Here is a 24,380-nt window from a genome sequence, read left to right as displayed (position 1 = left end):
AGTGGAGTTGGACCTAGATCAATGCAGGAACAATCCGATAAAAGGTCAAGCAGCCCCTATTAACTTCTGGAAGTACCCTGGATCAGAACGGCTGATCTAGGCAGTAAGTAGAGAATAGAAGTAAAAGCTCTGCAGGGTGCCCTTTATATAGCGTTCGTGAACCCCAACAATAAACTTCTCTTATTTGCTTACTTTTGGTCTGTTAATTACCGTATATACTCAAGTATGCCGACCCGAATATAAGCCGAGGCACCTAATTTTACCACACAAAAAACTGGGAAAACGTATTGACTCGAGTATAAGCCTAGGGTGACAATCTGCATGCCTCACTGTGCCCATGTGCATGCCTCACTGTGCCCGTGACTAGACTGACGTTTAACATGGGAGTCTATGGAAAAATTGGTGCTCCCCGGTCGTAGGTCCCCCAGACAACAAACTTTGCACACTTGTAGAGGGGCTACATGTGTGCCAAGTTCCGGGTCTAGGGGACCTACGACTGGCCGGTACCGGGTCCGCAAAGTAACCGGAGAAATGACAGTTTAACATGGGAGTCTATGGAAGGGGTGCCCGACTTTTAAAAAAAATAAAAAATAAATCGCTGCTTCCCGGCTGTAGGTCCCCCGCACAACAAACTTTGCACACTTGTAGAGGAAGAGTGGGGCCCAAAGTCTGGGAGATCAGGCGCAAAAGGGTGACTCGAGTATAAGCCGAGGGGGGCATTTTCAGCACAAAAAAAATATAATATGTGCTGAAAAACTGTATATAAAGTTAAAGCGTTTTCCTTAACTGTTTGACAAGTGCAAAAAAAAAAAAAAAATACCTGTTAGGCTGGGTTCACACATGTCCGGCTACGATTTGCAGTCCGGACCCCTGTGCGGTTTTGTTCACCAGTTCAGGTGCAAATTTTTGCTTGAATTCGCACCTGAACTGGACCAAAAATCTTATAGAACCCTTTTCAGAAACAGACCGTGGCCACCCCGGACATGTGTGAACTGGCTCCATTGAAACTCGGCCCCATTCACGTTATGTGAATCTGATGCGGTTAAAAATGCATCCGATTCGCATATAGGTGTACCAAGCTTTAATCATGGCAGATTTCTTGTGAGCTGAACACTGCCTGTGATCTCTGCCTGTGTGAGGACCTTTAATAAATTACATTTTTCTCAGCTTTCTCCGAGGGCTACAGACCCACACAAAGTGATGGGGAAGAGAAAAGGGGCACAGTCCTGTCCTGTTTCTGTTGTTCCGATAAAGTCGCATGTGTGAGCCTTGTCAACCTAGGACAGGAACCGTGTTACTGGCAGGATCACTTAGTGAAAACAGAAAAAAAAACACCACTAATTCAGCCACCACATCTAAGGGCTGGAAAGCTGCATTGAAGTTTTGTTCTTGTATTTAGATATGTTTTAATAATGGTTCACTTTAAGTAAATCCATTACAAATCTGGGAAATTCAGACTAAGAATATGAACAATGATATCATAAGTAGAGGTCGACCGATATGGGTTTTTCTCTGGCCGATACCGATGCCGATATCTCAAAATTGGGGCGGCCGATGGACGATATTTTAGGCCGATATTTGCGGCCGATATTTTAGGCCGATTTTTTTTTTTTTTTATTATCTCAGAAAATCTAGGTTGGGGAGGAGGTTATTGTTTAGGGTGGAGAGGTGGAGTGCAGCCTATCAGTGTCCATCAGTGCCCACCAATGCAGCTCACCAGTGTAGCCTATCGGTGTCCATCAGTGCCACCTCATTAGTGCCCACCAGTGCAGCCCATCAGTGCCACCTCATAATTATTAAAAAAGAAAAATACAATCTTAGTCATTTTAAGGAGGGGGTACAGAGAGGTGGTTGTGGAGGAGGGGGGTACAGAGAGGTGGTTGTAAAGCTACCTCTCTGTACCCCCTCCTCTACAGCCACCTCTCTGTACCCCCTCCTCTACAGCCACCTCTCTGTACCCGCCTCCTCCACAGCCACCTCTCTGTACCCGCCTCCTTCACAGCCATGTGATGTGAAGAGGGGTGGGTGGTGCTGGGCATGGGTGGGGATGCATTGTGGAGAGGGGTGGGTGGGGATGCATTGTGGAGTGGGATGGATGGTGCTGGGCGTGGGTGGGGATGCGTTGCGGTGATGCGTTGTGGAGAGGGGTGGGTGGGAATGCTTTGTGGAGAGGGATGGATGGTGCTGGGCGTGGGTGGGGATGTGTTGTTTAGAGGGATGGATGGTGCTGGGCATGGGTGGGGATGTGTTGTGGAGAGGGATGAATGGTGCTGGGCGTGGGTGGGGATGCGTTGTGGAGAGGGGTGGGTGGTGCTGGGCATGGGTGGGGATGCATTGTGGAGAGGGGTGGGTGGTACTGGGCATGGGTGGGGATGCATTGTGGAGAGGGGTGGGTGGTACTGGGCATGGGTGGGGATGCATTGTGGAGAGGGGTGGGTGGTGCTGGGCATGGGTGGGGATGCATTGTGGAGAGGGGTGGGGATGCATTGTGGAGTGGGATGGATGGTGCTGGGCATGGGTGGGGATGCGTTGTGGTGATGCATTGTGGAGAGGGGTGGATGGGAATGCGTTGTGGAGAGGGATGGATGGTGCTGGACGTGGGTGGGGATGTGTTGTGGAAAGGGATGGATGGTGCAGGGGATGCGTTGGAGTGGGGTGGATGGTGCTGAGTGGGGATGAAGATGATTGTGTTGCATTGTGAAGATGGATGAGGATGACTCAGTGTGGGGATGAGAGTTACATTGTGAGAAGGATCTCCACAATGTAACTCATTTCCACCCAAAGTCATCCTCATCCATTTTCTCAATGCCAGCCTCAGCCAGGTTTCCCTTTTAAAAGGAGTTTTAATAAATTCTGCAGGGGGGCACAGTAGCACATAATTTGGGCAACTTACCCTCCATACATGCTGGTATCATAATCCAAATCTATCTGCATGCACCTAATAGGCTAGGTGCATGCTGATCAGCTGATCAGCCAATCATTGTTTAGAACTTGGTGTAATGCCAGCAGGGAAGGAAGACATTCCTGCTGGGGGGAGTTACATTAGTCAGGCAGCAGTTGTAAGCCAATGATTGTTTGTTTTTTCCCTGTCCCTAATACAGCAAGCCGAGGGAGGGGGCGGGGCACGGCTGGCGGCGCGATGCCAGTGAAATCTATGTCCCTTCTGTGGTGGCCGTGCAGATGGAGGAATCGGATACATGGGAGTGGGGTCAGTACTGCAGGGCAGGCGGCCATGCGGGCCGGACACTTTAGCCGCTAAATGGGCCGATTCTTTCACAAAAATCGGCCGATGCCGATTTCACAAAAACGGCCAAATATCGGCCGACCGATATATCGGTCTACCTCTAATCATAAGAGGAGATAAAATACAGAAAGTAGCGATCCACAGATCCTGTGATATAGACCACATGCAGTAACATACAGATCTTGGGTCGGATTCAGATACATTGGTGAATCTATCCGCAGGCGTAACGTATCTCAGATACGTTACGCCGCCGTAAATTAGGGTGCAAGTTCCGTATTCAGAAAGAACTTGCGCCCTATGTTACGGCGGCGTAACGTATGTGGTCCGGCGTAAGCCCGCCCAATTCAAATGTGGATGATGTGGGCGTGTTTTATATAAATTTAGTGTGACCCCACGTATGACGTTTTTTACGAACGCATGCGCCGTTCGTGAAAGAATCCCAGTGCGCATGCTCGAAATTACGCCGCAACTCGTCAATGCTTTAGACGTGAACGTAACTTACGTACAGCCCTATTCGCGAACGACTTACGCAAACGACGTAAAATTTTAAAAATCCGTCCATACTTAACATAGGATACGCCTCATATAGCAGGGTTAACTTTACGCCGGAAAAAGCCTAACGTAAACGACGTAGAAAAATGCGCCGGGCGGACGTACGTTTCTGAATCGGCACAACTACCTAATTTGTAAATATGCAGCCTAAGATACGACGGTGCAAGACACTTACGCCGGTCGGATCTTAGGGAAATCTATGCGTAACTGACTCTATGAATCAGTCGCATAGATACGATCCCTCAACTCTGAGTTACGCCTTCGTAACTCCTTTGTGAATCCGGGCCCTTGTCTTTTTTTCTACAGCAGCTCCTTCCTTCCAGGCCTCCATATTGGTCATTGTGTGGCACCTACCCTTATGTCCACCCATCACCGTTTCTCATATGAGTATAGGAGCATAATCAGGCCCCATGACAACTCATGGGGCCCCCGGGCAATAGGAGATTATGGGGCCCCCGGGCAATAGGAGATTATGGGGCCACACAGTACACACACACACTGAAAAGGTACTGGAGAGCTATAATCTTGGGATTTTTTTTTATATTATTTTTTTTAAGCACAGATTTTTACATACTGTCCCTGGTTTTACTGAGGCTGGCAACCCTGATGGGGCCCCTTAGTGGCAGGGGGCCCTCGGGCAGTGCCCGAGTGGTCAGTCCGCCCCTGAGAATAATGCACAGTATACATCTGTAAGCATGATATTAAAGTGATGGTGATAGGGTTACCTTAAAAAAGAACTTCAGTCTAATAGAAAAGCAGGTAAAAATAAATTAATAAAAAAGCTGCTTAAATAACCATAGACGGAATGGTCCAGGAACTTTGTTACAAAAAAGCTTGTCGCTCAATTTCACCAACCATGACGCAGGCCGCATTTGTCCAGCCTGGAATAACACTATCTTTAGACTTTATTGATAATCCAGCATCACATGTGAGCAGAACCCTTTTATACAGCAGGCCATGCTAGAGCGTACAGATCTCAGCGGCAGTGTTTTATTCTCACTGCAGCTCTGGAACGCTTTGGGAAGACGCTGGGAGGAATGTGGGTTGATAATTTGGATAGAAGCCGTGGCTGCACGTTTTACAAGTCACACTCACATACCTCTCAAAAGCATTCAAATTTTTTCGAATGTAGCTGTATTAAAAACGCATCACTGATCACGGCAAAACTGAAATCAAGTTCTAAACTCCAATACAAAGAGCTGTACACAATTCCACTACGCCTTAATCTGTGTAATCTACGGCAGTCAAGTTCTAGGCCGCACCCCACATGGGAAACGGATGGGTCTTCTTCTGAATCCATGTTTACATCACTCAGGTTGCTTGATATCACCAATCACATACGATTCTGGCCAAAATGAGAATCACAATTTTTTTGCTTAGAATGAAGATCACGATTCTCACGGCGTAAAATCTTTTTCATTTATACAAAAAAAAAAAAAAAAAAATGGGCCAACTTTACTGGCTAGTTTTTTTTTTAATTCATTAAAGTAATTTCTGCGCAAATACAGTGCAACATAAAATATTGCAACAACCGCCATTTTATTCTCTAGGGTCTCTACTAAAAAATGATATAATGTTTGGGGGTTCCAAGTAATTTTCTAGCAAAAAAAAATAATGATTTTAACTTGAAAAGAGCTGTCAGAAAAAGGTTTGGTGTTTAAGTGGTTAAACGTTCCTAATTTACATGCAGAAGTTTATTCCTTTGATGTAAAAGTCAATGTGATACAATGTTTAGACTTAACTTTCCACTGATAAAGAATGTTTTCAAAATTTGGCAGGCTGCCCAGACTTGGCAGATTGCTCTCAGCCAAAAGTCAAAGCCTAGGCAGAGAGAAAATTATTTTAATGTCAAAGATCGTGAAACCCTGTGTCAAGAATCGCAACGGGAAAAAGATTGCGATAACGATTCTTGACGATTAATCGTGCAGCTCTACGTCAAAGGCAAATTTTCAATCTGATTGGTGGCGATGAAGAACATCTTCGTACTGACAAAACAGAATAGTCTACAGTGGGGGTGTCTGAACACCTCTACAGCATCACAAACCGCAATAGAGGTTCTAATAATTAGAAACCAACGTGAGAGGTTAGACAGTTCTGCCTGGACAAAAGCCTGCAGCACAGTGGAGGAATGTGGTTTTCTAAGCATTGCAATCCTACTCGAGAAAGGATATTCATCCTAATGAACACCAGCTTATCGCCAAGGACATTGGTGACTAATACTGGATGTGCATCTGTATATGCCATTTGGATGTTTGGGGACAAAGTGGACATGCACTTCCTCTAAACAAGCCACGCAAGTTCTGTCCATTTCCAAAAGGACTTTCACTTCCTCTAAACCCACCAAAGACCTGTCCATCTCCAAGAGGACAAGTACTTCCACTAAAACCACCAAGGTCTAGTACATCTCCAAGTGGACATTCACTTCCTCTAAAGCCACCAAAGACCTGTCCATCTCCAAGAGGACATGTACTTCCACTAAAACCACCAAGGTCTAGTACATCTCCAAGTGGACATTCACTTCCTCTAAAGCCACCAAAGACCTGTCCATCTCCAAGAGGACATGTACTTCCACTAAAACCACCAAGGTCTAGTACATCTCCAAGTGGACATTCACTTCCTCTAAAGTCACCAAAGACCTGTCCATCTCCAAGAGGACATGTACTTCTACTAAAACCACCAAGGTCTAGTACATCTCGGAGTGGACATTCACTTCCTCTAAAGCCACCAAAGACCTGTCCATCTCCAAGAGGACATGTACTTCCACTAAAACCACCAAGGTCTAGAACATCTCCAAGTGGACATTCACTTCCTCTAAAATCAACTACATCCAGTCCATTACCAAGAGAACATGTACCCAAAATTATTTTCAATAGATGTCAGAGAGATAAACCACCCAACAATGTCATATTTTTCCTCAGACACTGGCAAGATCTCTCCACCAGAGTTGCTAGTCTACAACTTTATTTGGGTGCCACTTTCTCTACTCCATCATTTTCTTTATATTATCGTATGGAAAATGGAACAGGGGGTGCTGGAACATGCAAATGTGTGTGGGTGCACCCAAAACTGCCAGTGTGACTGGACTAGGAAAACCATGGGTGGGTTTTATTCATGTAGAACTAAAATATCACTTCTGAGTGTAGACTGACCCTTTAAAATTTTGGACACCGACTCATTTTTTTTTTTTTTTTTCCCCTTTTTAGGTGTGTTAATCTGCCTTAAAAGAGGAACTTTACTCTGTTAATCAACATTGAATATTTGTAATTCTTATGCTGCTAGCATTAGTCATTAATATGATATACTTTCCCAAGTACTGTAATGGTTTTACTTTTTTTATTTTTTACACTTCTTCAGTTACTTCCGGGTTTCCAGGCCTATGCAAATAATATCATACATCCCTGGAGTCTTCAGAAGGGGTTCTCAGTTAAAAGGTTCCTGTTTTTTCACCTTAATGCATCCTATGCATTAAGTTGAAAAAACATTCAGCGAATTGCATGCCCCCCCCCCCCCCCCCCCCCGTTTACTTACCTGAGCCCTCAAAGTCCAGCTTGATGTCAGCCCGGTCTTCTCGGCTCTTTATTGGATAGATTGATAGCAGCGCAGCCAGCCATTCTCCCACACTGCTGTCAATCAACTCCAATGACGCGAGGGCCGGGGGGGGGGGGGGGGGGGGGCGGGCTGAGTGCTGTAGTCGGTGGCTTGTGGACGGCCAATACAGGACGTGGGAGCGTGCCCGCAAGCCAACTCCCTTGGGAGAGCTCTTCCCAGAGGGGGTTAGCTGATGCAGGGAGGAGCCGAGACAGCCACAGAGGGACCCCTGAAGACTTGGATCGGGGGCCACTCTGTGCAAAACAAGCTGCACAGTGGAGGCAAGTATGAGACATGTTTGTTATTTTTTTTCTAAAGTGAAGATTTGCAACCACTTTAAGCACATCCTTCTAAGGGCTGTCTTTAAGGCAGGGCAATAGGAGAAGCTGCCCTGGGCCCTGTCATTGTTGTGGGGCCCAAAGCAGCTGCCTCATACTTGCCAACTATCCCAGTTTAAATTCCCTTGAAGATTTAGTCCTGTGCTGTGTGCCGATATCTCAGTGTGAAGTGCTGATACTAATGCTGCCCAGCTCTGCCCTATTGTTGTGTACAGATGACTCACCTGCAGACCCAGTGTATACATGTAAATAACTGTCCTTCATATGTAAATAGCAAAATGGATTCATATGTAAAATAGCTGAGGCCGGCGGCATTCATATGTAAATAAAGGCGGCATTCATATGTAGATCATGCCCCTCTGCAGTGAAGAGATGATGTGCTGTAACCTCTAGCAACCAGTGAGCAGTTATTACTGTACAGTAATCTCTAGCAACCAAACAAGAAGAAATCATGTGCTGTAACCTCTAGAAACTAATCAGTGAGCCGTAATGTGTGCTGTAATCTCTAGCAACCAGTCAGTAAGTGGTAACGATATGCTGTAACCAATTGCAATCACTGCCCGATTTGATATAGTAAACCGATTTTAAGTCTAGCTAATATTTATTGTATGTCTCAGAGCAGGTGGAGAGCAAAATTGCATGGGTCCAATCAACATTAACCGCTTTTTTACTGGGCACTCAAACCCCCCCTCCTGCCCAGACCAATTTTCAGTGCTGACGCACTTTGAATGACAATTTCGCGGTCATACAACACTGTACCCAAATTAATTTTTTTCCCACAAATAGAGCTTTCTTTTGGTGGTATTTGATCACCTCTGCGGTTTTTATTTTTTCGCTATAAACAAGAAAAAGACCGACAATTAAAAAAAAAAAAAAAAACGCACAATATTTTTTTACTTTTTGCTATAAATATCCCAATTTTTTTTGTTTAGGCCGATACGTATTCTTCTACATATTTTTGGTAAAAAAAAAATTATATATATATATATATATATATATATATATATATATATATATATATATATATATATATATATATATATATATATATATATATATATATATATATATATATATACATATATATATATATATATATATATATATATACACATATACGTATATTGATTGGTTTGCGCAAAAGTTATAGCGCCTACAAAATATATATATTTTTTTACTAGTAATGACGGTTATCTGCGATTTTTGTCAGAACTGCGATATTTTGCGGCGGACACATCGGACACTTGACACTATTTTGGGACCATTCACATTTATACAGCGAACAGTGCTATAAAAATGCACCGATTACTGTATAAATGTGACTGGCAGGGAAGGGGTTAACACTAGGGGGCAAGGAAGGGGTTAAATGTGTTCCCTGCTGGTGGTTCCAACTGTGGGCGAAGGGGACCGATCTGTGCCCCTATGTACAAGGGACACAGCATCGGTCTCCTCTCCCTGACAGAATGTGGATGTCTGTGTTTATACACAGACATCCACGTCCCTGGCTCTGTGACTGACGATCGCGAGTACCTGGCGGACATCGCAGCCGCCAGGCACGCGCATCGGCCCCCACGTGACACAGCGGGCACAGCTTTTCCGCGATGTGCGCCCTTGGCGGCGCGCAACACAGAAGAAAACAGCAGGACGTCCACCCGGCAGTTCAGGGCCATAGCGTGAATCTGAAGTGGTTAAAGACGGCCCTGACCCTCCTGCCTGCTTGGATAAGCTAAGGGCAGATAGATTCCAGGAAGTAAATGCAAAATTAATTATCGGCCCTTACTCAGGATGGTTACTGAGAGAACAGCTAGGGGGGGGGGGGGGTCAAAGTGATTTCTCAGCAAAATAAAGCGTAGAGAGATGTAGATGGACGGGCGAGTTTACTTTAAATATTGAAAAAAAAAAAAAGAATTAAATAGCATAGAAGTAGCAGTGTAGTTTCACTTAAAAGGAAAAAAAAATAAAGTGGCGAAAGAAAGACAGGCTAAAGGCGCCTGAGGAACCACTCAAAATGTAATAGCAAAAATACTGGGATAAAAGAAGCCATTTCCAGGCAGAGATAAGGGAGAATTAGAAGCCATCAGTGTGAAAACGCGGAGGGAAGTACTTGTATGGAATATTCCAGGGCCTGGAAAAGAAGATATAGAAAGTCTTCTGATAAAAACAGAGCAGGCAGCTGTGACAAGGCTGCAGTAAGGCATGGTGATGGAAGACAGGGGAGGAGAGGCCTGGGAACAGATCGCGCCTGTGAAGTCTGGGGGCAGAGGAAGTTGGCTCATGGCTCCTCCGCGCACACAGATTTGGCACAAGCTCTCTCGTGTCAGAAGGCCTGTGACACATTGCTGAGGGGTGAAGCATCTCCATATATAAAGATCCTCAAATTAAACATCGATATTGACCAACACAGAATAAAGATGTGCAAACAAGAGGAAATAACTGTCTTAGTGGTTAGTCATACGGCTAGAGAAGAATTCACATCAAGCATGTCATTTTGGATGTCTCAATAAAGTTACTATTTAAAAAAAAAAATATTTACAGCATGATCAAAACACGCAAAAGGCTGCTGTCATTGTCACTGGATCCTAAAGTCATATTTGGGATTAAAAAACAATTAGAACATTCAGTTCCATATTATAATAATCATCTGGTTGCTTCCCAAGAAACATTTCTATCTACTACCTTATTCATGCTGGCTATACACATTGATCAACTGTAGATATGATCGTTTAAGATCGTAAATAAGATTGTTGGAAACAAACACAACCAAGAAACTAATTGGATGAATCTGAATGAAAGTTCAGAGCCTTTTCGTAACAAACCGTTGTTTTCTACACCCCTTTCACACTTAAAGCGTTTTTCAGGCATTTTAGCGCTAAAAATAGCGCATGCAAAATGCCTCCCCAGTGCTTTCACACTGGGGCGGTGCGCTTGCGGAACGTTAGAAAAAGTCCTGCAAGCAGCATCTTTGTGGCGGTTTGGGAGCGGTGTGCACACTGCTCCCAAACCACCCCTGCCCATTGGAATGAAATGCTTCGGCAGCGCAACACGGGTGGTTTTAACCCTTTCTTCGCCCGCAAGCAGGGGGTTAAAAGCGCCCCGCTAGCAGACGAAAAGTGCCGTTAAACTAATGGCGCTTTACCACTAATGCGGCCACAGCTAAGTGTTAAAGGGGTCTTTGTGCTAGTTCACACCAGATGCAGTCCAGTGCGTTTTTCTGCATGAAAAATGCACGTACAGCATTTCACACCGGTGAAGTTAGCTTCAGTCAATTTCCGGTGCAATTCTTTTTTAAATGAAAGTGGAACATGCTGCATTTTTTCTGCACAGAACTGTACTGGAACAAAGCAAAATTTATCAAAAAAGCACCGGAAATGGGTGTGGTGTAAACAGTAAGCAAAAACTCATCCGGAACATATCTGGAGTGCATTTCTGTGGTGTAAACTGGCCCTAACGCAGGGCTTGACAAATTTGCTTGGAATCTAGGAGCCAGCTAAAAAAGTTAGAAGCCAGGTTTTTTTTTTTTAGACTCTAAACCAATGTAATAGCAAAGGGTAAACTCAGCGGTGTTTGCTCAACCCCCAGCAGGCACGGGGGCCCCCAGCAGAGCAGACCCCCAGGCTGTCACATTTATCATTTTCTCCTATTGTCTTCTCTGTTCCAGTCGCCTCCCCCCATTGCACAGTGACTGCGTTTGATGGCATGGCACAGTGGCTGCGTTTGATGGCATGGCACAGTGGCTGCGTTTGATGGCATGGCACAGTGGCTGCGTTTGATGGCATGGCACAGTGGCTGCGTTTGATGGCATGGCACAGTGGTGACAATTGATGGCACAGTGGCTGCCTTTGATGGCATGGCACAGTGGTGACAATTGATGGCATGGCACAGTGGCTGCGTTTGGCAGTGGCTGCGTTTGGCACAGTGGTGACAATCGATGGCACAGTGGCTGCGTTTGATGGCACGGCACAGTGGCTGTGTTTGATGGCACGGCACAGTGGTGACAATTGATGGCACAGTGTCTGCTGTAAAAACGTCCAAAAACGCCCAGTGTGGATGAGGCCTAAAAGTCAGAATCATATGCCCTTTGACCCCCTGACATAAGCTGAAGTTAACAGCCAAAGCTTTTTTGTCTGCACTTCTCCTGTGAATCACAGTCTGCATTCCTGCGGTCCAGGCTCTGTAAAGATCAATGGAGTCAGAATCCACCCACATGCCTGGACCGCCACCCGACTCAGCCTGTCAGCGAGCCGCTAAGAGCCTGAGCCGGCCGCTCCCACCCACTTCACAGCCCAGCCCTCCAATGAGCGAGGAGGGGGCAGAACATAGAGCAGTGAGTGACAATCACCAGCTCTTTGCTCACGGAACTGTGAGAACCGAGAAATCGGTAGTGATAGATCGCTGGGTTCTCAGTCTTAGGCCTCGTACAGACAACCGGACAGTCCGCTGAAAACGGTCCGCTGGACTGTTTTCAGCGGACATGTCCGGTCGGAGATTTCTGTATGATGGTTATGTTAAGTTCAAAGCTTCCACGCATGCGTCGAATCAGTACAACGCATGCGAGGGATGGCGGCCGATCGCACATGTATGGTGAGTCTGTACAAACGACCGAACATGTCCGACGGACAGGCTTCCAGCGGACATGTTTCTTAGCATGCCAAGAAACATTTGTCTGCCGGAAAACGGTGGGCTGGACAAATATCCGCTGGAAACCTGTCCGGTCGGCCGTACACACGACCGAACATGTCTGCTGAAACTGGTCCGCGGACCAGTTTCAGCAGACATGTTCGGTCGTGTGTACAAGGCCTTAGGCCCCATACACACGAGAGGATCCATCTGCTGAAAAATCTCAGCGGATCGGTTTCAGCGGATAGATCCCCTGGTGTGTACGTTCCAGCGGATATTTATCCGCGGATATTTCCGAATTCCAGCAGATAAAAATTTGTAGACATGTCTACAAATCTATCCGCTGGAATCGGCACCAGCGGATCAATCCGGTGGTCTGTACAGACTCACCGGATCGATCCGTCCGAACACATCCCTCGCATGCGTCGTAATGATTCGACGCATGCGTGGATATCCTTATATGACAGCGTCGCGCACGTCGCTGCATCATCATCGCGGCGACGGCGCGACACGTCACCGCGATGGGAATTCGGCACGGATTTCAATCCGATGGTGTGTACACTACACTCCATCGAATTAAAATCCGCAGAGGATTTATCCGCGGATACGGTCCGGCGGACCATATCCGCGGATAAATCCTATCGTGTGTACCAGGCCTTAGAGGTACCAGGGGAACAGATCCAGCATCCAGTTAGGCAAGTATGATCCTGAAAAAAAAAAAAAAAATTACCGCCATACTTCTCTTTTACACTGGGTTTACACTAGTGCGATGCGGGAACCAGCGCCGGTTTACGCATCGCTCCTCTCCCGCATACAGTTTACACTACCTTGTGCAAACGGTTCACATTTACGCAGTTTGTGATTGGTGTGTTCTACAGTGCATTTTGCTGTGCGTTTTGCATCTTTTGCACATGCGATTTTTCCCTTATTTTTACCCAAATCGATGTTGGGCAGATTAAAAAACACGAAACGTGAATCACTGTAAAATTGGGCAAAAACACAATACAGGCTTTTCTGCAGCTTCTCCACTGAAGTCTGTGGAGCCAAACAAAAAACGTACAGTTTTGCATTTGACAAGTCTCTGAACCTTTCCAAGCACACAGCGGCTGGAAAAAACAAATATGTGAACGTGTCCCATAGGAAACCATGTTAAATGAACTGTAGTTCGGTCCTGCAAAAAACGCATAGGCGTAAACCGGGCCTTACCATTGCAGTGGTGCCTCTCCGCACTGCAAGGGTGTACTGCTGGCTTTGCCTAGGGGATGATGAAGAAGGCAATTTACTTCTTCACAAGAACATCAGTTCATATGTCGAGATGCCCAACTAAAGGAATCCACACTGGCCCATCAGTCAATATCGGTTGGTTTTCAGCTTTGTTCATGTGAAACATTCATTACCGAGAGCAATGCTGCTGAAATAAACACTGGCAATACTAACACCTATTAGAAATGTTAGTGAGCGGTACTGGATTAATAGTAGCGTGGGCCCCGGGCTGTTCAATAAATTGATCTCCTGCCAGTTTGATTGGCTCATACATAAAAAGGGACAGTGTACATGGGCATGCTTTGAGCTAAATAGCAATAAATAGCCTGACTCTTCTCATGGCCACATGCTGCCTGGTGATTTTCTGCCTAAGAGGAGCAAGGGTGGTTTCGATGTAGCTGCGCTAATTAAATGGACAATGCCTTTCTCCTTCATGTTATGGCAAGTTATTTTCAATTATAACCATTTAATACAACTAGTTATCTGTGCTTGCTCACATTTCTCCAGGCACGTGTAATGAAAACACTGGTCTTCAGTTGTGTCTGGACCTCCTGACTGAAGAGCTTGTTTAGGAACACCATGTCAATATCACAGCATACCCATGATCACATTCCCTCCCTTCGTTTGTTAATGGACATGGTCACAAATAAGGATGGCTGTTACAATTTGAGGTTACTGTTTGTTGATCCCTAGATATCGGAGGATCCCAATTCTTGACTGGGTTGCCAGGGTGTGCAAGATGGATCCCGAGCCATGCACAAACTTCTCGGTCGTGAAACAAAAATCTCCTGCGCTCTGGTGTTCCCGCCAAACCCGGGTGGAAGTGTAGTCTCAAGTCTAAGATCTTGCAGCCCTCCTCAGAACAAAGGGTGTTCATATAGCTAGAGAAAAAGAAAAGAAGGGAGGGCGCACCGACCTAGTGCATTACCTCCTTAATTTTTTTTTAAAACAGAAAAAAAACAATGGACTTACTCAAAAAAAAAAGCACAAGTAAGTGCTTTTCAGACAGCTAGGAACTGGACCTCACGGCACCTGCCAGTGGAACCACAGACCAATGGACGGCTGACGCGTTTCCGGGGCGTACCCCCTTCCTCAAGGCCTAAGTGGTGATATGCTTTGAGGAAGGCGGTACGCCCCGGAAACGCGTCAGACGTCCATTGGTCTGTGGTTCCACTGGCAGGTGCCGTGAGGTCCAGTTCCTAGCTGTCTGAAAAGCGCTTTTTTTGTGAGTAAGACCATTGTTTTTATTCTGTTTTTAATGAAATTTAAGTGGTAATGCACTAGGTCGGTGCACCCTTCCTTCTTTTCTTTTTCTCAAACTTCTCGGTCACCCTATTCCTTTCTACCTTTCCCTCCGTTTATGGCGGTCGCAGGGCTTTTAGTCATCTCAATGCCTAGAGCTTTTCTCAGGATTGGTGAGGATATCTTTCACAAGAATGTTTATTGAATTTATCTGAAATTCTAAGACATTCCTTTGTTGGTAGATGATGGTTGCCTTCTGTGCTGTCCCTATCTTAATGGTTATAAAGCAATAAAATTTGTATTCTTTACAAATGGTGGTTACTGCAAGCCATATATCTCATAGTGTCACGTGTCTTCCTACATTTTAGTGCAGGCCTTTAACATCAGCGGACCAAAACTGCATAGAACTGCATTCAAGGCCCATGGATACTCCAATGTACAACTTACACTGCAGTAACTACCTGTGGAGGTTATTGTGGGTGTGCCAACTGCTGCCAAAATGGGTACAAAGATCTGGGTTGTTCATGCCTATGCAAGGGCAGATACAATACAATGTAATCAAAGTATCAGCCAACAAAAAGTCTGTTGTCTCACAGGCCTCAAAATGTAATTAATGGCTTTGGAGAAATAACATTTTCCAAAGTACTCACATAAATGAGAGGAACTTGTCAAAATCTGGTATGTATAAGAGGGAAATATAAGTACTGTATATACTCGAGTATAAGCAAAGTTTTTCAGTAAATTTTTTTGTGCTGAAAATGCCCACCTCGGCTTATACTCGAGTCACCTTTGTGCACCTTATCTCCCGGACTTTGGGGACCTGGTACCGGCCGGCCGTTGTAGCCGGCCGACACATGTAGCCCCACTCTTCCTCTACAGTGTGCAAAGTTTGTTGCCCCGGGGGACCTACGGCCGGAGAGCACAGATTTTTCAAAGCCGGGCACCCCTTCCTTAGACTCCCATGTTAAAAGGCAATTTCTCCGGTGACTTTGGGAACCCGGTACCGGCCGGTCGTAGGTCCCCTGGACTGGGAACGTGGCACACATGCAGCCCCATTTCTCCTCTACAAGTGTGCAGTTTGTTGTCTGGGGGACCTACGACTGGGGAGCACCGATTATTCAAACCGGGCACCCCTTCCATAGACTCCCATGTTAAACGTCAGTCTAGGCATGGACACAGTGAGGCATGAAGATAGACACCCTAGGCTTATACTTGAGTCAATACGTTTTCCCATTTTTTTGTGGTAAAATTAGGTCCCTCGGCTTATACTCGAATATATACAGTATATGAGAGCAGTCAGTCATTGTAGAACTCATTTTAAAAAGGTGCACTACGAAAATTTGCTTTGATATACAAGTCCTTTGGATTACAAGCATGCTCCCGGGACGAATTATGCTCGCAATCCAAGGTTTTACTGTACTTTGGTTCACTACTTAGCAAGTCTTGAATGCCCAATAAGAATATACATGGACGTTTCTTGATGTGCAATATGCACATGCTTGTTCCGAGTCAGGGACTCCCCAAGTAGTGAAGAAGGGACAAGCATGACAGCCCGAGAGCATGCATAAAAAATAAAGTATTGGGAGGAATAGAGTAGCAGGTTCAAAGTCAAACCAAAACCCAAACATCCCTCAACCCCAAAGTTCAGACAGGGGCCCTCTACCTAGGTCAAGGAGTGCATCTACATACGTTCTTCAATCTTGGATACTGATATATGGGGAACACATATCCTTGTTGATCACGTATTTATTGCTGTCCAAAGTGAGCACACTTTGCATTTCATTCCCCACACCACACAGGAAAGTGTTGTGGGTAACCATTACGCCATTTGTTTCAGAATCCAATCGTCTTACTTTAGTCTGGTCATGCAAACTTTTGTCAGCCAATTTCTAATAGGGATGTTATGAATTGCTGCACAAGTTGTTGAATCCTTCCCAAGAAACCACAAAAGGTGCCCACATAAGGACCAAGCTGTCATTCAGCCTATGAATCAGACTGGCACGTTCCCTTCATTCACACATAAACACTGTAAAAATATATTTGTGGTAAGGCCACAGGACTCTGGTGACCACAATTCCTTTTTCGAATACGCTGTCATCTCTTCTTAATTCTCAGCTTGGCACACAGGCAGTTGTAATTTCCGTTTGCCACCTTATGTTTTTGGGTACCTTATCACTGCAACAGAAATATTTTATCAAATACAAGCCCCAAAATAGATCACTGGCACATGTGTACGTTACAATAGTCAGATTTCACATGAAACCCGTAAGGCAATAAAAGCTTTAATGATCAGGGATTGCCCCGATATCAAATAGCTGATTAATAACCGCCAACAAGAGCTAATTAGCTTAAATGTCTAATCCAAGGCTAGTTCGTATTAGCTGAACTGTCTGCATTGTTTGCTTTCTCTGTCGATTTCAAGAAGGCAGCACTGCTGAAGTCTGTGGAAGACTTTTGACCCCAAGTTGCTTTCCTTAGATATCAGCCCTGAACCTTGACATGTGAAGGCTTCCTAGCCTGTAAGCAGCTTGGAGCTATTAAATAAAGTATTAACTCGCGACACTGATCCTGATAAACCAGTTGCCCAAAGAACTACAAGTAAACTGTTAATGCCTTTAAGCATACTTCCAGAGGAGGTTCTCCCAGCAAGCTCACACATTACGTACCATACCAAAAATAAGATTATACAGACAGGGTTCAAAGGCATTCATAGATGTTAGAAAACAAGGATAATTATGTCTATTAGCACATATAAAGAAAAAACACCAGGCCGTAGTAGCTTCCCAAACAATCGCCACTGTTCCTCTGAAATAGGATAGTCAATTGGGTCAGGTTGTATATACCAGAACAATCGCCAATGTTTCTGTGAGATGGGACAGATAATTAGGCAGGTTGTATCATCCTGAACAAATGCCACAAGCCCTTCGAGATACAACCTGGCCAATCTATGCCCCATTTACCCAAGCAATTGCCACTGGCTCCTCAAGATAGAACCTGGCCAGATGATTATTCAATTTACCCAAGCAATCACCACTGGTCCTTTAAGAGGGAATAGTAGATTGGCCAGGCTGTATCCACCCACACAACCACCACTGGTCCCTTGAGATGATAGGCTACATCTACCCAAACAATTGCCACAAGGTCCCTCAAGATGGATTAGTCGATGGCCCAGGTTATACCTACCTAAAACAATCGCCACTGCTCCCAGGAAATGAAACAGCTGATTAGCCAGGTTGTATCTAGCTGATCAACTGTTCTTTTCACCAAAGGAATCACTACTGGTGCCTCCAGATGGAAAAGTTGAATATATCCCAACAATTGTCACTGGTTCTTCAAAATGGAATAGTTCAGTTGTCCCCAAACTGCAGCTCTGGCGGCTGGATGTGGTCCTTTGCTTGCCTTTATCTGGCCGTTGTGGCACTATTCCTGCCACTGACACTAGTCTGCCAACTAACATCAACAATGAGGTACCATTTATCACACTGATGCCAACAATGGGCACTATTCCTCCAAATAATACCAACGATGGGTAATAATTCCTCTCCCCAATACCAAATGTGGCGATGTTTACTCCCACTGATGCAGAAAAATTTACACACTCCCGCTGGCCACAGTCTGACCCCCCCTAAAGTCTAAAATGACAAACTGGCCCTTTATTTAGAAAGTTTGGAGTCCCCTGAAATAGTATCTACCAAAACAATTGCCACTGGTCTCTCGAGAAGGAACAGTCAACAGAGTCGAAGGGCCAAGTTGTGTCTACCTGAACAATTGCCACTGCTTACAGAAGATGGAACAGTTGATTAGCTAGGTTGTATCTTCCTGAACAATCGCTACCGTCCCACGAGATGTAGCCTGGTTGATTGACTGTTCTAGTTATCCAAACAATTGGCACTGGTCCCTCGAGATAAAACAGTTGCTCACCCAAGCTGTATCTATCTGAACAAATCGGCACTGATCCCTCAAGATGGCAAGCTGTATCTACCTAAAAAATTGCCTTGATTCCCTGAGATGGAAAAGTCTATCAGCCAGGCTGCAGCTACCCTACTGCCACGTACACGCGACCGTTTTTTCATGACGTGAAAAATTAAAAAAAATTTAAATGTCGTTAAAAACGATCGTGTGTGGGCTCCAGAGCATTTTTCATGACGTGAAAAATGTCCATTCGAAATTTAGAACATGCTCTATTTTTTTGCGTCGTTTTTCACATTGTCGTTTTTCACATCGTGAAAAACGGTCGTGTGTAAGCTTTAACAAAGTGAAAAAAAAACGCACATGCGCAGAAGCAAGTTATAAGATGGGAGCGATCATTCTAGTAAAACTAGCATTTGTAATGGATAGCACATTCGTCACGCTGTAACAGACTGAAAAGCACGAAGACTGAAAAGCGCGAATCGTCTCTCACCAAACTTTTACTAACACGAAATCAGAAAAAGCAGACCAAAGAGTGGCGCTATCCGAATGGAACTTCCCCTTTATAGTGCCGTTGTACGTCACCACGCTTTTCTCAAGCATTTTTTTTGTTTCAGGAGCGGGTGTAGGCAAGGCAGGCTTGACAAGAATTACGTAAAAAAAAAAAAAAAAAAAAAAAAAAACACACGTGTTTTTTTCTAGACCATTAAAAATGGTCGTGTTTACGCGGCATAAGGCTTGATTCACACCTATGCATTTTTAGTGCTTTTTGCACTACAGAACGTGTTCCATAGGAAACTATGTTAAAGTGGAGGTTCACCCAAAAAGTTAAATTTTTAACATTAGATTGAGGCTCGTTTTGTCAAGGGGAATCAGTGTTTTTTTTTTTAAATCGAAGCAGTACTTACCGTTTTAGAGAGAGATCTTCTCCGCCGCTTCCGGGTATGGGCTGCGGGACTGGGCGTTCCTATTTGATTGACAGTCTTCTGACGGTCGCATACATCGCGTCACGATTTGCCGAACGTCGGTGCGCAGGCGCCGTATAGAGCCGCACCGACGTTCGGCTTCTTTCAGCTACTCGTGACGCGATGTATGTGACCGTCGGAAGTCTGTCAATCAAATAGGAACGCCCAGTCCCGCAGCCCATACCCGGAAGCGGCGGAGAAGATCTCTCTCTCTAAAACGGTAAGTACTGCTTCGATTTAAACAAAAAAAAAAAAAACAGATTCCCCTTGACAAAATGAGCATCAGTCTAATGTTAAAAAAAAAATTCGGGTGAACTGCCGCTTTAAATGGACTGTAGTGCAAATCTGCAAAACGCATAGGTGTGAATCAGGCCTTACACTTGCCACTGGTCCCTACAGGAGAACAGCCGATGGGCCTGGTTGTATTCTTCTGAACGGGTTGTATTTACCCAAACAATCCCTGCTGGTCCCTGGAGATGGAACAGCAGTAGATCAAGCAGGTTATATCTTCCTGGACAATCAATTGACCAAGCTGTATCCTCCCAAACCATCACCACTGTTCCTTCGAGATCAAGAACACAATAAAGTTGTGTTCATTGCATAGGAATGCACTTTCACAAAAGTATGACAATGTATGTTTGTGCAAATCTCTATGCAAAATGTAGCTGGTGAATTGTGTCTACAAACCACACTGCAGTTTTGGCAGGCACTGTTCCATTTGGGTTTGAACTGATGGTCTGAAAAATCCTAACGTATATTACAGAAGGGCCTTGCAATGCACCCATGTCCCTCTGACCTGCCCCCACAGAGCTGACATAAGACTGCTAAAGGGGTCCGTTCAGCCTTACATGGAGAGCCCATAAAAACCTGATGTCAGCAATGCATCCTACAGAGATCAGAATGTTTGGTCCACTTGGTGTGCACCCGGTGCTTAAGTCAGGCTCAACAACCCCACCCCCGCTGTCAGATCAGATATATTCACCATACACAGAATCGGATCAGGACCTCCGAGTGTGCTCAGCCAAAACAAGCAGATCTTTTAGTGCATCTTGAGGACCATGTGCAATATCCAACCATCCAGATGTCAAGGAACCACACATTTCACCAAAACAGTTCTTGTGGTCCCACAAGCAACAGAGCCCAGCAGTCTGCAACCATCCAACCGTCAAGGAAGTGGGACCGCAGATTTTAGCACGCCAGTTCTTGTAGCCCTAAATGCACTCTGCAGCCACCCAGCTGTCAAGGAACTAGGAATCCCAAGCACAGCAGTCCCACATGTAATAAAGCCCAGAACTCTGCAACCATCCAGCTGTCATAGAACTACAAATCCCAGTACACTCATTTTGTAGTCCTATGCACAATGGTACCCAGCTGTGAAATAACTACAAATCTCAGCACACCAGTTCTTGTAGTCCCATGCACAATAGAGCTCAGCACTCTGCAGCCATCCAGCTGTCAAGGAACTAAAAATCCCAGCACACCAGTTCTTGTAGTTCCACGTGCAACAGAGCCCAGCATTCGGAAGCCACCCAGCTGTCATGGAACTACAAATCCCAGCACACTTGTTCTTGTAGCTCCATGTGCAACAGAGCCCACCATTTGGAAGCCACCCAGCTGTCATGGAACTACAAATCCCAGCACACTTGTTCTTGTAGCTCCATGTGCAACAGAGCCCACCATTTGAAAGCCACCCAGCTGTCATGGAACTACAAATCCCAACATACTGGTTCTTGTAGTCCCCTGCACAATAGAGCCCAGCACTCTGCAGCTGTCAAGGAACTACAAATCCCAGCACACTTGTTCTTGTAGTTCCACGTGCAACAGAGCCCAGCATTCGGAAGCCACCCAGCTGTCATGGAACTACAAATCCCAGCCTACTGGTTTGTGCAACAGAGCCCAGCATTCGGAAGCCACCCAGCTGTCATGGAACTACACATCCCAGCATACTGGTTCTTGTAGTTCCACGTGCAACAGAGCCCAGCATTCGGAAGCCACCCAGCTGTCATGGAACTACAAATCCCAGCACACTTGTTCTTGTAGCTCCATGTGCAACAGAGCCCACCATTTGAAAGCCACCCAGCTGTCATGGAACTACAAATCCCAACATACTGGTTCTTGTAGTCCCATGCACAATAGAGCCCAGCACTCTGCAGCTGTCAAGGAACTACAAATCCCAGCACACTTGTTCTTGTAGTTCCACGTGCAACAGAGCCCAGCATTCGGAAGCCACCCAGCTGTCATGGAACTACAAATCCCAGCCTACTGGTTTGTGCAACAGAGCCCAGCATTCGGAAGCCACCCAGCTGTCATGGAACTACACATCCCAGCATACTGGTTCTTGTAGTTCCACGTGCAACAGAGCCCAGCATTCGGAAGCCACCCAGCTGTCATGGAACTACAAATCCCAACACACTTGTTCTTGTAGCTCCATGTGCAACAGAGCCCACCATTTGAAAGCCACCCAGCTGTCATGGAACTACAAATCCCAACATACTGGTTCTTGTAGTCCCATGCACAATAGAGCCCAGCACTCTGCAGCTGTCAAGGAACTACAAATCCCAGCACACTTGTTCTTGTAGTTCCACGTGCAACAGAGCCCAGCATTCGGAAGCCACCCAGCTGTCATGGAACTACAAATCCCAGCCTACTGGTTTGTGCAACAGAGCCCAGCATTCGGAAGCCACCCAGCTGTCATGGAACTACACATCCCAGCATACTGGTTCTTGTAGTTCCACGTGCAACAGAGCCCAGCATTCGGAAGCCACCCAGCTGTCATGGAACTACAAATCCCAGCCTACTGGTTCTTGTAGTTCCATGTGCAACAGAGCACAGCATTCAGAAACCATCCAGCCATCACGGTACTACAAATCCCAGCACACCAGTTCTTGTATTCCCACAGCTAGTTTGAACTTTTCCTGAGGATACATGAACCCACCACCAGTCCAACTCAAGACCAAAACAACCTCAAAATTCCTGCCAACATTTACAAAAGCGTTCTGAAGACATTCAATGGACAAATTTAATTTTAGCGCTTCTTTCTTTTCATCTGGGACCCCCAACACCAGACCTTGGGCTACAATAGTGGCAATCTGGGGGAACCCCCATTCCAGGTCACACCTCCATAACAATACAGGTAAGGCCAGACTTGGAAGGACTATTAAGAGGTGACCATCCAGGTTGTTACTTACCAACAGGCTCTCCACATTGATGGGCGAGCGAGGGTTCCTCAGTATGGTCTCCAGCTTCTCCTGCCTGCTGGTCATCCACCCTCCTGGGGAGCCTGACATGTTGGCTGCTGGTGTAGTCTAGATTCTATACAATGGAGGTTCTATGGAAAGTCCCACCTGGATGAAGAGAAGCCACCTTCACCCTGACATGGGGACATCAGCCTGCACCAAGAAAGGCAGCCTCAGTCCTGCTCAGTCCAGCAAAGGCTATAGGAGAAGTCCATGCAGAGAGGACCTCTTCCATGGGCTGGGGGGAGGCTCTCTCAGCGTGTGCCCAGCGAGGGCTCCATGATCACACCGCTGGGGGTCCAGGGAGGAGGAAAGTTTTACTGGATCCGATGTAGGGAAGGGGGGACCCCCCGGATCTCGGGTCCTGACCCCCGAGGGTAGCCGGTAACAGGAAGTAGGAGTTGTAGGACCGGCAGAAAGTCCTGATCGCCTGTCCCAGCAGTGCCGCTGGCCGCCGCTTCTTCTTCTTCCTCTCCGTGCGGTAGAGGCGCCTCTTGTGCCCCCTCCTCTTCCTCCGGGGGCAGGATCTGCTCTGTCCCCCCTCCCTCCCGCCTGCAGATCACCTCCCGGCCACGGAGGATGCCGCCTGCCCGCCTCGATCGCCCCTCCTCGGTGCCCTAAACGGCCCGGTGTATGGGACGTGTGTGCCGCCTCTGTGCCGATCCCTTCCCGGCGTGCCTAGTTCGGCGGGGATCGCTGTCAGTGCCGGCCTCCTATAGCCGCAGACCCTCCTCTTCCTGCACACACCATACACACCCATGGAGGGAAAGAGGATGGCTGGGACATCGCTCATCCGCTAACTTTACCCCATCACATCACCTAGCCCAGCCCGATGGCATGTCAGCCATGTGTCATCCACAAAGTACGAGTAGTCCCAACATCCGCCTGTGTATGTACAGGGCCGAGATCGGCCTGACTGTCATGGTAATCCTGGGGCTTCACTTCTTTCAGTTCCTCATATGCGATCAGGGCTGTTCTCCAACATTCCAGAACTTTATACTTTCTCCTCTATACAACATTCCCGATCCCTATACTTTTCCTTAACTTTCCTGATCCCCATACTTTTCCTCAACTTTCCCGATCCCCATACTTTTCCTCAACTTTCCTGATCCCCATACTTTTCCTCAACATTCCCGATCCCCATACTTTTCCTCAACATTCCCGATCCCCATACTTTTCCCCAACTTTCCTGATCTCCATACTTTTCCTCAACTTTCCTGATCTTCATACTTTTCCTCAACTTTCCTGATCTTCATACTTTTCCTCAACTTTCCTGATCTTCATACTTTTCCTCAACTTTCCTGATCTTCATACTTTTCCTCAACTTACCTGATCTCCATACTTTTCCTCAACTTTCCTGATCTTCATACTTTTCCTCAACTTTCCTGATCCCCATACTTTTCCTCAACTTTCCTGATCCCCATAC

At 46.0% G+C, this 24,380-nt stretch overlaps 1 protein-coding gene across 5 annotated transcripts in view; it reads right to left on the bottom strand.

Annotated features, from left to right (window-relative positions):
* ROCK2 (Rho associated coiled-coil containing protein kinase 2) overlaps positions 1-23,647 on the bottom strand; it is a 262,565-nt gene extending 238,918 nt beyond the window's left edge. For 3 of the 5 annotated variants that reach the window (XM_040348580.1, XM_040348581.1, XM_040348582.1), the window contains exon 1: positions 22,907-23,647. In XM_040348580.1, coding sequence (XP_040204514.1) covers positions 22,907-23,005 — 99 coding nt within the window. In that variant the 5' untranslated portion in view covers positions 23,006-23,647. The remainder of the gene's footprint in view (positions 1-22,906) is intronic. The other 2 variants (XM_040348583.1, XM_040348585.1) reach the window with 2 other exon arrangements.
* Between the last annotated feature and the right edge of the window lie 733 nt (positions 23,648-24,380).

This window comes from Rana temporaria, chromosome 4 (genome assembly GCF_905171775.1).
Source record: "Rana temporaria chromosome 4, aRanTem1.1, whole genome shotgun sequence".
In the NCBI taxonomy this organism is placed as follows: Eukaryota; Metazoa; Chordata; class Amphibia; order Anura; family Ranidae; genus Rana; species Rana temporaria.
This window is presented reverse-complemented; position numbering and strand designations above follow the sequence as displayed.